The 15783-nt window shown below is 36.9% G+C and overlaps 1 protein-coding gene across 2 annotated transcripts in view; it reads right to left on the bottom strand.

Moving 5' to 3' along the window:
• Positions 1–863: 863 nt before the first annotated feature.
• Positions 864–15783, bottom strand: part of GYG2 (glycogenin 2) — a 30916-nt gene continuing 15996 nt past the window's right edge. For both annotated transcript variants that reach the window (XM_073354157.1, XM_073354150.1), the window contains 5 exons: positions 12993–13119; positions 11749–11971; positions 10141–10278; positions 8295–8405; positions 864–5744 (listed from right to left, as the gene is read on the bottom strand). In XM_073354157.1, coding sequence (XP_073210258.1) covers positions 5583–5744; positions 8295–8405; positions 10141–10278; positions 11749–11971; positions 12993–13119 — 761 coding nt within the window. In that variant the 3' untranslated portion in view covers positions 864–5582. The remainder of the gene's footprint in view (positions 5745–8294; positions 8406–10140; positions 10279–11748; positions 11972–12992; positions 13120–15783) is intronic.

The following is a 15783-nucleotide window of genomic DNA, read 5'->3' as shown; positions in this document are numbered from 1 at the left end:
TTCTTTTTTCCAAACCAACCAAGAGCATTTATCCTCATTGAGGCTTGCATTTATGCCCAATTTCAAAATGTGCAAAAAACTGCTTCCCCCCCCCCCCCCAAAGGAGTATTAGAATTTTTGTTAGCGAAGCAAGTATATCTTTAACATTTATTGAACTTCGTAACAACTGAAAGGATTTTGCTCACCCAAAAAAAGAGTCACTTTCAGGAAGAGACAAAGCATGGAAATTTTAGTCTAATTTTAACTGATTTTTTTAGACAAAGGATCTAATCTACCTGGATTTCACTAAGACATTTGATACACTTCCACATGGGAAATTATTAAACTGGAGAAGATGGGAATTAATATGAGAATTGAAAGGTGGATAAGGAACTGGTTAAAGGGGCATTACAACAGGTCATACTGAAAGGTGAACTGTAAAGCTAGAGGGAAGTGACCAGTGGAGTTCCTCAGGGATCAGTCTTGGGACCGGTCTTATTCAACATTTTTATTAATGACCTTGGCACAAAGTGGCTAAATTTATGGCCATGTTATACAACCCAATTAAAAGTTGATGTTGGAGTGGATCAGAGATGATGTGATGAAATGCTTGTGTCACCATTTTCAATTAAAACCTTTAAGAAAGTTACCCATTTATTGGTCAGCAAAGACAGGTGGGGAAAAAAAGTTCACATGAAGCAGTCTGAATTTCTAATGCACTGAAAATTCAGAAGACATAAGAAAATGACTAGTTTTGGAGGGATATTTTAAAAATGACTGCCATTTATAATACCCCAGATACACCACAGAAGAAAAAAAAAAACAGACCCAAGCAAAATGTTTTATGTATTTATTTGATAAAACTGAGGTAAAATACTTTCACACAAATGCAAAACAAAAAAGTTAAAAATCAATGAGAAGATTTTTCTATTTGCTGACCATCTTCTCATTGATGTTATTGGCCAAAAAAAAATATCACAAGAATTCGAGATAGCTGAAGTTATAATTTATCCCCAGTAGAGGAATTGACCAGATAATCAGATCTGTTAAAAAAAACACAGGCACATTGCAGACATTTTTCTACTGAACCAATACCATCCCTGGCCTCAGGAAAGATGTTAGACTCACTGGGGCCCTGGGAGAAACTAAGGAGTGGGCCCCTACCCCACCTCCCTTATCTGCTCACACATTGGATTTCTGCAACATTTCTGAAGCCAAAGCCTGAGCCCTGCCGCACAGGGCTGAAGCTGAAGCCCAAGCCCCAGAGGGTTGAAGCCCAAGCCCTGCCACACAGGGTCCCCGGTGGAGTGGGGCCCCAGAGCAATTGCCTTGCTTGCTACACCCTAACAGCAGCCCTGCCTGAGGCTTGCAAATAATACCAACCACTGTTAACAATACAAGTTCCTATTACTTAACAGAATACAGTGGAAATAAGAATTAGGTATTTTTATGTTCCAGCTTTGCAAAACAAAAATAGATGTAAAATTCACAGCAAAATACAGGACGGACTGCCCTGGCATGAAGTTAAACAGTCTTGCTACTTTCCAAGAATATCCAAATTGAAAGGCCTCAAGCATGATGTTAGGAAATGGATGCAAGAGATATTTCAGGGATAGATCTACACACTCCTATTACTATGGTACTGGGGAAATGACCTGAAGTGTTCTCCGCTTGCGGCCCACCCACACCAGATCCAAATTATTAAGCCACACAATTGATGGTTACACTGCAAGTGAGAATTACTCTGATTCTAGCTGGGATTAATTCTTTTTGATCATAAACATGTGAGGGGAGAGACCGATGAGCAGGTTTTAATTAAATAAAGATGTCCCCTTTAAGTGAAAGAGGGACTCTCTCACATCAATAGCTCCTTGAGAGCTTTATTTTAATATAGCCTTTCAAAACCCCATAAATTGCTCATCCATTCTTGACACAGATTGGACAGCAGGAGCTCTTTATGCCAGTCATTTACCTCTATATCCTTATCATTATTACAGTGTGTCCAGTAGAGACAAGAGGTAGGTCTCTACCTACCAGCCCTTCCTAATTGACACTGAGAAAAGATGTGTTGTTCAGGGGAAAATCCACCCCCAAAGCTTACTCTGTGACTACACCAATGCTTCTTACAGAAAAACCCTACTTGAATTTCCCACATCAAAGTGCACACTCTACCACTTTATTGATTCACCTCAGTAGATTCCCACTGGACACTGGCAACTATATTTCAACACACTTTTTGAAAATTCATTGTCTACACATTTAGTAAATATGTACTCAGCTCTCTAACAAATAACCACTCTCTTGAGTTTTTCTTGAAACAAAATGAGATGAAAACTTGCAACTAAACAACAGTCTCATGTGAAAAGAATATATTCAGTCACCGTGGGGAAAAAAATACAAACAAAAAGGGAAACAAGTCGCAATTTCATTTTATAGAAAAAAATGAAGTCAAAACAATGAGTGGAAACTCAATCAGTCCACGAACAGTGATTGAAAAACTTTACGCCTACTAGCTATCACTAAGCAGACAAGCATAGCTTATGTTTGCAAATACTGTTCACCATACTACTGACACCAGAATACCAATTTAATAACAAACATATTTAAAAGTAACCAATCACTCAAGAAGGATACTCCCCAGCCACAATGGAAATTTGAACTGTAATCCTGCACCAGCCCTATAATGGACATGATTACTTCAAGCCTTTTCCCTTTCTGATTTCTCTGTGCGACATTCACTTTAGTACAAAGACTATTCATCACTTAAACACATTAGGAACTTAAGTGGTGTTTACAGACTTGGCTGAGCCTTCTGCTCTGCAGGAAGTTTCACTGTTTGATTCTGTACTTACGGGTAGGAGTCCTGATCCTTATTTAGATGGCAGTGTAGAACTTCAGCAACATTGGTAACAAGTGACCATACAAAATATCATGAAGTTGTTAATATAATAAGCAGAGCCTAACAAACGTCACTTCCATAGATCAGTTCAAATTCACAAGACTTGGTGGAGATTCAGACCACAGCTACAAAACAAATTCACACTACATTCCTACAGTCAAACTTGCTCTAAAAAGGTATTGTTCAACTCTTGCCCCATGATGTGCGTCCAGCATCTTTCAAATTCACAATAGTTGCAGTCTGCCATTGAATATTTGGTTCCCAGATCAACATCACTTCATTCTTCCTCTGTAGTTGGTATGTAACCACAGAAATTACCTTGAACCATTAAGCTAACATGAGCAGAATTTGCCACTGCCAGGTGCATTAGTACAATATGGGTGTGATTTTCAAAAGCAACTATTAAGCTATTCCTGTCCTATATAAGGATGTAGGAGCACTTTTGAAAATCATATTGTACATGTTTCAAAAGAACACAACTAGTCTAAGGAGGCCAAGCACAAGTGACTCAAATTTCTTCCCTGTGCACTATTCTTCCTGAGCTCATCCTCCTCAGTATTCCAATACTTTGGGGGGGGGAAAAGCATCAACAACTGGACCAAATCCTTTCTAAACACCAGCCGAAAAAGATGTCAAAGATTTCTTTCTAAATATTAAAGATGAATTTCTCATTAAGTACATGTTATTGTGGTACATCAGACATTCCTTAAATCTAGTTTTCTTGGAAAAATACTGTATAACCACCACAGGGTGCAAATTCACATCCTAGCTCCCTTCAGATATGCTCCCTGATCCCTCCTTTCACTTTAATACTTTACGGTAATAAACCTACTCTGAAAATCTTTTAGAATTACTGATTTTCCCTTTAAGTCAGTAATTTCCCCCATAATCTAATTAACATGCCCAGTAAGATGCAGTAGTAACTGCACAAAATGTAGCTGCACAAAACATGAGTTCACTTTTTTTTTTAAAAAAAAAAAAGTCTTTCCATTTAAACAATCTTCAAACTGTTTAGGTCGCATTGGCAATATTCCTCATAAAACTGAGAATTCTCTTAAACACCCAAATCACTTCCCTAAAAGTAAATAAGAGACAAGATGGGTAAAAGTGGAGGTAGTTAGACTCATGAAAGTGACAATAATTCCTTACAGACACATTCAAAAAAAAAAAAAAAAAAAAAAAAAGGTTTCAAATGTTTTCTTTCTTCCACTCCTTTGGATTCTCTTGCTGCTTTCCTAGTGGATTAATTTGTGCAGGATTCTGGGGGGGAAGAAGCTATCTTTTCTTTTCCTCAGTAGAATTCTGTGTACATTCCTCTTACCAAGAAGCGATAAATTATGCCATTGATTTTTTTTTAAGCAGAGTTCCCAAATGATTTTATTAGGTAGTTCTGCAACTTAAAAACTAGTGACAATATGACCCAAAATGTTTAAAGAAGTCCTGCATCAAGTGTTGTATAACTCTAATTTCCAGCTCTGGTAATACCAGAGCTGAAGTTTCAAGATGCAATGCAAGAGTTACCAAATTAGAAAAATCTGTCAAGTTTCTCGGTCTTCTGAAATGTATTTATTTTTATTCAACAACGTGATTAAAGTTAAATCTGAAGGCCCAAATCTGCAAAGCAGTACCCTCACAAGTATAGTTAATACAGCAGAGTCCCACTGACAATAACTATACACACAGTTGTATCGGTTTCTGGAAATAGGTCCTTAGTTTGTAGCTAATAAATAGCTGTTTTATTAAATAGGTGTCAGTTATCTGTCTCAGATGCACACAAACTGCCTTCAATATAGAAAAGTACCATCTAATGGATTTAGTGCCTTTGTGAAATGCAGTCTGGAGCACTGGTAAACAAATTCATTTAAAGCACCAGAATGAGGCAGAACAGCTGTTCGTTATGAAGGCCTATAGGCCTATATAGTGTTTTTTTTTTCTCTCTCAACCATTTAGCTAATAAAATACATAATAAAACATGAGAAACCCTGAATATACAGATTAAGGTAACATATAAAAATCCTGTAGCAGTTTATCGCAATGATCCAAAAGAAACTAGTAACACCATTACCATCTATTTTAGAGTTGTACTGTTGCCCATTAGCTTTGAACCTGGGCACCTTCCACCTAAAGTAGAATAGCAAGAACAGAGCCCCCAGTGGACTTCTTGGAGTATCCAGGTGAAAGCCTAGCACCACTGAAGTCAACGGGAGTTTTGGCATTGATTTCAGTGGAGCCACAGTTTTCTCCTTTGGATTTTCTCTTTGTCAGCTTATGTATAATCGTTGATGGTGTGAAAGTCACTTTGGTTCCGGTGGAAAAGCTTTCATAAAAAAGGATTTGCAGCATTTTCTAAAGGTGGAAATCCTCTAGATTAATCTAATCTCCTCTGGAAGTTTAATGTTACCAGTTCTAATATTTTGGATATTACTGCAGAATACTATAGGACTTTTTCCTTAATGCAGGGATGTCAAGTGGAGATGTCACAATTTCTGCACTACTACTTCATGAGGCACTATTGGTCAACAATCAATATGAGGCACACACCAGAGTTAAAAAGTTAGTGGTGCTATGTTTGCAATTTTTTTCTTAAAATAGAGGAGGTCCATTTTAACTTCAGTATCAAAGGAAGATAACAAAACATCCCGGGGTTGCATGTACACCATAAACGCAAACAGTGGCTGGTCAATATATTGCATTACAATTAAGTCTACTTTAAAAATGTATCCAATTTCTTTTTAATATGTTCAAAAGCATCCTTCCCCATGTAGTCCATGCGGCCTTCCTCCCACTTCTTCCGTTCATCTTCTGCATTTGGCTCTCCTGGTTTGAGCGGAGTGGATAGCTCAGAAATATGATGGGTAGGCTCATCCTAGGAAAGGAGGCAGGACAGAGCAAAGCAGTCACTTCATTAGCCTTAAAAATCAGTTTCTAAATTGTAATTATCCAAACCAAAATTATCTTGAAGACATTGTTCATTATGATTTCCATGATGTGGTCACATTTTCGCAGCTGTATCACTTGGCAAAGTATCTTTGAAAGAGTCAAACAGATTTCCTCGTCTTAACTCACAATCTGGCAAATTCAGAAATGCGAACAAAAAAAGGAGGTTTTTAATGAAGATACATATGAATAACGCTCTATACCTGTGCAGAGTCTGAATAACTTTAGCAGGACTCCACATGGACAGAGGTATCTACATTAGCAGATCCCAGTGCCAGGCTGGGATCATAGTTTTGTCTGGTCTCCAAAGAGTTAATGGACAAGGCAGTAAGAACTCAGGCTAGAAACAGCATTTGTCAGACACCAGTCTCACTAACCATCCTGAAGCTCTTGTAAATTTTAATTAAAACAACGACCATTCAATGCACAGATAGTTTGCTCCTCTGAGGGATATTTCAAATTTGCTAATTTTGGTTTGGAGACTCTATTAGCAAAGGTTATTATGTGAATAAAAGATAATGAACAAGTACTGATAATTTAATCAATTAGAGGGAAATTAATATACTGTGAAAGGAATTTCATTTCTGTAATACCTATGATATACCCACCCTGTTTCACATGCATGACTTAAACAAAATCAATATTCCAGACTGACCTAGGACCTCACCCTGTATTCCACTACTCATACAAATAGCCCTTACTCAGGCAAGTATGACGATCCAGAATGCAACCACCAATTTTCATACATTTTATCTTTGATATATGCTATCTGTAACAAACTGTTCTGTTTGACTCCAGATGAAGATCTAAGAGATCTTCCTTTCTGGACATGTCAATTAAGGATCATTTCTATAAAATCAAGTATAATGTAGGGAAGAAAAATTATTAATTGACCTGACAAAGTAGTCCATAACAAAAACCAAGGATCAGATGAATATATAGCGAAGGGCAGAATGTAAAAATTCCTAACATCTGCTTAAATAAAATCTATACGTAGATATGACGCCCAATGCGCACGCAGGTTAACAGAGAGAGATTTTACTTTACAGTATATCATCTATCAAGTCATTCAAAGGATAAAGTGAGAATTCAAGTAAAAGAATAGACCATCTGACAAGCAGAAAAGGATGGAACAGTTCGTTCAGTTTGAGAGTGCTGCCTGCTAAATGACTTCAATCTTAATTTTCCTTATAGCATGACAAAACTCTTAAGTAATAATTAGAAGAAAAAGCGTGAAGCTATTTACTGTAGTGCCTCTCCAAACCATGAGGGGCAGACAGCAATATTACTGTAGTATTAATGGCATATGCCCGACATGTGACTACTGATGGAAACTGAAGAACCATAGGAAGATTTCAGTAGAAATCCTTGTGTTAATGAGTTCCTAAATCAGATTTATATTTAAAAAAAAAATCCACAGGACACTTATCTGGCATTTATTTTGTCTGACTTGTTTGACTGTTAGACTATTGGTCATGTTTGTAAAGTACATTACAGATAATGTTTCATCAGAAATTTTGCACTCCTAAAACTGTCTAATATTTCAAGCCTTTTCATATAGTACCTACCAAATTTAAAATATTGTGGATTTAATACCAACTATCTAAATACTATGGCAGCTGATAAAGTAGTAGTTGAAAGTTTGCTCCATCCGAATACTCTGCTCAGAAAGGCACGCCGAGAAGCAGCTCCTCTGATGTTATGAGCAAAGAAGAACTGACTTATCTCATTCAGAAGGGTCCACATAATCCTTTGAACACTTGTAAGAAATTCATAATAAGGCAGTTTCAAAATAAAACTCAGCAGATCTTTCTGCTCAGCTCCCAGTACGTTTACTTGAGGCCCAACAACCAAGGAACAAAACATTTTACAGAGTATACTTACTCCCTGGAGATATGCACATGTGACAAAATCTGGCACGGATTTCTTAAGTAAATATATAATCCCTACTAATACATGCTAACCCATGTACTTACCTTTATTACATGGATTAAAGCTAACCTTTGGATATTATTATTGACAGAAGATTAAATATTATGGGTGAAATCCTGACTCTGTCCAAGTCAGTAGCAAAACTCCCATTGACTTCCATGGAACCAAGATTTAACCTATTATATTTATCTTAAATTATTTCAGCAGATAGTACATTTGAGCTTTGAACACCAATTATAATTGAAACAACTATTTATTACAAGATAACCAAGACTAATTTCACAAATTTACCACTTTTTTCTTTTTTGGAGGGGGGTGTACATTCAGATAGAAAATTCACAAATATTAAAGAGAGCTTCATAAAAAAGGACTGGAAATGGCTAAGAAATTATACAGAGAAATCATTTCTATATCTGCCTGATTAGCTAAGACATACTTATGTTAAATTAAATCATAATTAGCTGATCTCTCCCAAAATTGTGCTGGCAAAGAATGAAGTAAATGCACAAAGACTTGCAACAAGGATGGAACACAAAGTTGTATGTACCAGTTCCAAGATTTGCTGAGGGGCAGGATGAAAGGCAAGCTGTTCTAATGGCTGGTCTGGCTCAGGGAGACTGATTTCAGAACTGGGTTGTTCAACTTGAGGTACAGGTGGCTGAAATGTAAAGTTTTTATTAATTCTTGCTTTTTCCTCACAGTTTTTACACCAACAGAATTTGTACAGTAGAAAATAATTTCAGCTGGAGGAATGAAGGATGGAAAAGAGATGCTAGAAGTTCAGTTTGCTCTATGGCTAGGCAAGCAATTTCTATCTACAGAATGAGAGCAGATCAAGGTGATCCATAATAGAGATGAAGTAGAGAAACTGTATTCAGGTCTACATAGGTTAACAGAAATACACATTCACTTCTTCTGGCAATCAGAACATAGAGCCCTTAAGCGTGAGTGTCTTTTCACTTACACCAAAGTAAAACAGAAACAACTCCATGAGGTCAATGGAGTTAGGCCATTTTAAGTGGGAGGCCCTTAATCCTAGTTTACATAATCTCTTGATGAAGCATTCATATTTTATTTTAATGAAAAATTAAATGAGTAGCTTGTATAAAACTAGCAATTTAAAGATATTTTTAAAAACCCAAAGAACTACGTTGTTAAGCAACGTGTTTTAGAATTACCACGCAGTAGTGTATATGGTATATGGTAATAGTCTGGGTCTAACAACATTCCAACACCATCAGAAAGGTTCAACAAAAATTAAAATCCTTTAAATAAATTCAGTTTTTAAAAAAGGGATTCTTGCAAATAGTTCATTTGCAGTTTCCCTCTAAAAACTCTAACCACTACACTTCTCTACAATAATGGTCAAGAAACACTAAAATAGTGATATATTTACAACACACGAACACAGTACCGTTATGAAGCCTTGACACAGATTTTGCCATTAAAAATGAGGAAAATTATATTTCATTTGGCCACTGTATTGGGAGTAAAAAGAAAAGGAGTACTTGTGGCACCTTTGAGGCTAAACAATTTATTTGAGCATAAGCTTTCGTGAGCTACAGCTCACTTCATCGGATGCATTGGGAGTGTAATCAGTAAAAACAAACAGCAGGTGACACTGAAGCTACAATTTGATTTACTTTCTCCCAATCTACCATAATATAGCAAGTATTACAAAACAAAAACTTTTATGGTTAGTAGCCCTGCATGGTATGAAAGTGCTATTATGGACAAGGCTCTAAGGAGCCAGGATGAACAGAATAATGTGCATCCAAGTGACCTCACTCCAGTAAGCATATAAGCTATTCCAATTAAGTAAATTGACATACACAAGTGTAAAACAAGTACTCAAAGGGGAACTTAAACTGCCTTGCAGAAGTGAACGGTACATCTATATCAGAGGAATGCAGACTAGGAAACAGTCTTTGAGGAATACACTTAAGTTTTAAACAGAAATCTCTGTAGATATTATGGATAAAAGAAGATTCCAGCTTTAAATTTATACAATGATCAGAATACTGTAATTCAATGAGGTTACTTTGGCAGTAGAATTTCCCTAGGATTTATTTAGCACCCACTAACTTGTCAAATATTCTCTTGGCAATGTTCAATACAAATTTTTTTAACCTCCAGATACATCAGAGCCATTCTTGACTGAAGATCAAAGACCATAAATTTTCATGATGAGACTTGAATTTACTTCTGAATCCAGTGAGAGAATTAAAACACTAGAACTAAATTGAGGAGGATGTTATCATCAAGATCAAATGCTTAAATTAAATTTTGTTTAGAGGCTTACATGTGTCATCATAAAAATGTCCATCACTGGTAGTGCCCAATATGTAAAAATATACATAGATATTCACAAGAAATATACAGTTTGTACTTACTGTTTTAGTATCAAACTCTTCCAGTGGACAAGTAGTGATGTCCATTTCAGATGTCTGTTCTGGAAACACAGGGATTTGCAGAGAATTGATCAGAGGATTCTCATTTTTTGGTCTAATTTCATCTCCACTGAAAATGTGCTAGAAAAAACAAATTACATCACATCACTAAAAGAAGAATTTTGCAAAAAATTGTTTTATGATGTGTGATTTAACAAATTATAAAAAATATTTACACTTTCTTCATGACACAAGGTTCTACTGTGGTATTTTCTTGTTGATTGCCACAGGCCCTATAGAAGTTAAGGAATAAAGAGCTACAGAATCTGAAGGGGTTTCTTTTATCCCCAGACTGGGGCACAGGTTTCAGTGAGAGTCTCCTACCTAAACTTCGTAGCCAATCCAACACCCATTAAAGTCAATGGAAAGACTCCCATAGACTTCAGTAGGAGATGGATCAAGCCCTTAATACAAACCTTAAAGCCACCCCCGTCCACTGAGAAGAAATTATTCAATTTCCATGCTAGCTTACCTCTATTGTTTCTTTATTCTACCAAGTATAGGAGGGACAAAAGTTAGGCAAACAAAAATTGCAAATATCTATAACCTGCAGTTCCCCTTCCTCTCTCCTCCTTCCCAGTTTGCTAGGCATAAGAAAGGTTTTACAAACCGATTCTCTTCACATCAGTGGCAATACTCCAACTGATTTTATGGGCCTGTTGAAGTTTTTATGATTATCATCATCCAATTCTAAACACAGTTGTGAAAATTCATTTGCATGTATCAAGGAGATGAAATTTATAATGCGTATCAATCAAAATCAAAGTATTCTCTGTCCCCACTACTTCTAGTTGCTGCTTTCTCTCTTTTGAAACCACAATCTAATCTATTTATCAGCAACTAGTCTACTCTAGCCACTTTAAATATGCAAATTAAGAGTATATTTCTTAATGAGAGAACTAATTTTTAAGTTTTACCTTTAAATTAAAATTGAAGTGCCAAACTGCATGCTTTACAGCAGCATGCTTTCAGCTGTAAAGCTATAGCAAACTATTTCCTCAGCATAAATATTCAGACCTTTTTCAGGGCAACTTTATTCAATAAGCTGAGAAGCTATGACCCTCATACGAACAGTTACAATGCAGTTCTGAAAAAAGGTAAAGTGACTGCATTCCCACACCAGGTCTTCAGCTGACGGTAATCATCTTAGCTCTATCAAAGACAGTGTAGCAATGCTGATTTACACCAGCCGAAAATCTGGCTGCCACGCTTTTGGAGAGAGGTTTTGGGAGGTTTAAGTGTCAGTTTACAAACATTATTCATCAATTATGTTTACTTTTGATACAAAGGAAAAATCTTTGGAGCACTAATAATAAGCAGCTAATACTTTACACAGAGGTTCAGTTATCACATCCATCTCTAGACAACATCTGCACTAAAAAGTCACTGCAGGTTTATTGCCGTTCAAAAGCCATCATGCCTTCCCATCTCACTCAACTCCCCAGGCCAAAAAGAAGTCAAGATAGTAATTTATTTTTATTTATGGAATTTTTGTTGGTGTTTTGATTTTGGCATATTCCCGCTAGTCTCTTTTCCAAGATAGCACTTTACCTTTTGTCCCTGGGATTCTGTGTCTTCCACCTCTGGAAGTTTTTCTAACAAAGGCAATATGTTAGCATAGTATATCTTCCACCAGAGTACAAGAAATGAGAACTGGTGCTGAGATCCTGAGGTGGAGTCATCCTGCATAACTGTTCTTGTTTGAGAGTTGTACTTGTAGTGCCAGGGCTTTGCTGGCCCCAAAAAATGAACTACCTTTGCATCTCTGCCAAAACTGTAGAGGAGAGAAATACAAGGTTGCGGGATAGGAATGAATACATCCTGACTGGCATTTCATAAGTGGCAGGCATGACATCTTGCAACAGCTACTCGTGACAATACATTAATAAGAGGTCAATGAAATATCACCAGATGTGATCTCAGTTATGCAGAATAATTGAAAGCTATTGAATTAAATTATTTTATTAATCTGAATTGCTTTGCTTGAAAGAAAGAAAATAAAAGACTGCATTGTCACTTGTTTCCTACTGCTGATTCCAATGGAAATAGTTCATCTCTTCTTGCATGTTCCCCTCCAAACTAATAAAAATCACTTTACTGAATATCAAAGCAGTAAAAATTATTGATTATTGTGGTTCCAGTATTTAAATTATCCAGTGAAAGCTTCAAAAGAAGTTCATCGTAATTCACACTAATGGATCATCGAATTCATGACCCATTTTTGAAAGAATTTCATATAGCCATACCTATAACAGTGTACCATAAAAGTTTATTAAAAGAGAAAAAAAGAAGAGCATTTGAAATCATATAATAATTGCTAGACCGATTTTGCTTCAAGGAAGAATCTTATGGACAGATTTCAATACCCTTACACTGTGAGAAACTAATGAAAATCAATGGGGCTACTTTTGCAGTAAGAATATCGGAACTGTGCCATTAGGTAATCTGTGGTCTGCAAAATATAAGGAAAGTGTCACTGAAGTGACATATCAACCAAGATATATCAATTCAAGTAATACTATTCCAACTTTTACTTTTGTTCTCTATTGTAAGAGCTATTTAACAATACTAAGCGTTGAGAAATCTTGGTATTCTGTATCAGAGCAGATAATAAAGGCTCTGCATTACTGTATTCCAATTTCTTGTCACACGACTTCACATTGTGGACTATTGTGTTAGACTAACTCCTACTCAACAAGTTTCAGAATGGGTCACTAGCCTTTTCTCTTATAAATGGGCAAAATATATTAAAGGGTTGTATAGAATTGCAATCATCCACCAGTAATACTACTTACTGTTTGAAAGCAGGAACATATGTGTAGATAACACTACTGCTTAAATTGTAGATAAACGGTAAATGTTTGCCAATATCTGTTGTTGCCCAGTTACTGAAGAAACTATTTAATAAGCCTTGATCACCACCTAGAGAATAAATAAAATTACAAACAGCATCAACAAAATGTTCATGTAAGCTACAATTTGTTTGAAGATTTAATAGCGAAGAGAAAATTCAGTGCTGAAAAAAGAAAAAATGAGTGCAAGTGAGACTCTTTGGTCTAAAACTTGAGTGATTTGGGCTACATACCCACACGGCTTTATAATCCTGTGCAGTCTCCCTGGACCTTGAGCCTGGGCATGCAGGATAAGTGGGTGCTGTGCACCCATTTCCTGCTCCCCCCGAACACATGGTTGGAGCCTGGGCTCCACCTCCTTCACAAGCCAGCCAGTGGAGCACGAGCCAATGCTCCTTCCCTGTTCTGTTCCTGCAGCTGCACAACGAAAGCACAATCTAGCCCAGAGTCATGAGGTAAATCTGTGTCCCCCACTGTATTTTAGCTTAATCCTTTAGGCTCCAAAGAGGAAGTTATATGACTATTCAGTGCTGTCTTGCTTTCAAAAGCCAGTATGTGTATGAGAAGAAACTGCAAAAAATCTTCAAATTGGGTAAAAATTGCCCGTAAGCAGCAGCAAGTAGACAAAAGAGACAACCGAGGTGATGGTGGGTGGGAAGATGAGGTAACAAAAGCAACAGCTTGATGCCAGTGTGTAACTGTTTGCAGAATTAGCCTACTGGCTAATATACTGAAAGTTAATATAAATACAAAATATAATTATACAGCATGAATTTCATAGGATGAGAAATACATACACTTACTAAATCATCAAATAATAAAGAATGGAAGGAAACAGAAATTAAAAGTTCATAGAATCACAGAATCCTAGCAATGCTGGACTGGAAGGGACCTTGAGAGGTTACCTAGTCCACCCCTGAGCATGCAGGCAAGACAAAGTAAACCTAGCCCATCCCTGACAGGTGTTTGTCAAGCCTATTCTTAAAAACTGCCAGTGATGGGGATTCCACAACCTCCTCTGGAAGTCTATTCCAGAGTTTACCTATCCTTGAAAATTTTCCTTAATATCCAACATAAATCTCCCCTTCTGCAGATTAAGTCAATTGGTGCTTCTTCTACCTTCAGCATTTGCTCACCATAGTCTTTGTAACAACCCTTCACATATTTGAAGACTTATCAGATCCACCCTCAGTCTTTTTCTCTCAAGACTAAGTATGTCCAGGGTTTTTTTTTTTTTTGGTTAAAAAAAAAATCTCTTCCTCATTGCCCAGGTTTTCTGAACATTTTATCATTTGTTTCCTTCTCCTCTGGACTCTCTCCAAATTGTTCACATCTTTCTTAAAGTGTAGTCACCCAAACTGGACAGAGTACTTCAGCTGAGACCTCACCAGTGCAGAATTGGACAATTACCTCCCATGTTTTATATAGGACACTCCTGTTAATACATCCCATAAAGATATTAGTCTTTTTCACTATTGCATGACACTGCTGATTCATAATCAATGTGCATTTGATCATGCCTCTCCAAGCATAGCACTTTGCACTGGTCTTCATTGAAATTCATCTTGTTGACTTCAGACCTGTTCTCCAGTTTGTCAAGGTCAAGTTGAATTCTAATCCTGACCTCCAGGTTTGCAATCCTTCCCAGTTTGGGGTCATCTGCAAATTTTTTAAGTATGCTCTCCATTCCATAATCCAAGTCATTACTGAAAATATTGACTAGTACCCCTGTGGGACCCTACTAGATACCTACTCCCAGTTTAACAGCAAACCATTGATAATTACTCCAAGTACAGTCTTTAACCAGTTTTCCACTCTTCTTATAGGCCATATCAGAGACTACATTTTCCTAGTTTGCTTTTGTGAACAACATGTGGAACAGCCTCAAAAGCCTAACAAAAAAATCAAGCTATATCATGTCTACAGCTTTCCCCTTACCCACGATGCCAGTAACAATGTCAGAAAAGGAAATTACGTTGATTTGGCATAATCCATGCTGACAAATCCATGCCTGCTATTCCTATGAACCCTATTAGCCCGATGAATCTTTAGGTGCTTACAAATTGGTTGTGGAATAGTCTGTTCCAGTATCTTTTCAGGTACCCAAGTTAGGATGACTGATCTATAATTCCTGGATTCTCTTTGTTCCCCTTTTTAAAGATAGGTACTATATTTGCCCTTCTCCAGTCCACGGGTGCTTAAACCATCCTCTAGGAGTTCTCAAAGATAATCATCAATGGTTCCAAAATTGCTTCAATCACATCCTTACGTACTCTAGGGTGAATTTCATCAGGCCCTGCTGACTTGAATACATCTAACCTATCTAAATATTCTTCAGCTTGTTCCCCCCAGCCCAATTTTGGCTTGTGTTCCTTCCCCATTCTTGTTAATATTAACTGTGTTAAGTATCTAGTAACAACTTACCTTTTTAGAGAAGACTGAAGTAAAATAGACAAACACCTCAGTCATCTTGATGTCATCTGTTATTAGATCTCCTTCCCCAATAAGCAGAGAGCCTACACTTTCCTTCATCTTTCTCTTGCTCCTGATGTATTTATAGACCCTCTTCTTATTGCCTTTAATGTCCCTTGCTAGGTGCAACTCATTGTGTCCCTTAGCCTTTCTGATTTTGTCCCTGTTAGCAATTTGTCTGTTTCTATTTATAGGATATAGACAAAGGAAAGAATTTTTTTTTTTTTAATGTAAGTTTTAAATGAAATAATGAGTAGTGAGG

Source organism: Lepidochelys kempii, chromosome 1 (assembly GCF_965140265.1).
Source record: "Lepidochelys kempii isolate rLepKem1 chromosome 1, rLepKem1.hap2, whole genome shotgun sequence".
NCBI classification, from domain to species: domain Eukaryota; kingdom Metazoa; phylum Chordata; order Testudines; family Cheloniidae; genus Lepidochelys; species Lepidochelys kempii.
Note: the sequence above shows the minus strand (reverse complement) of the source record. Positions and strands in the feature narration are given on the sequence as shown.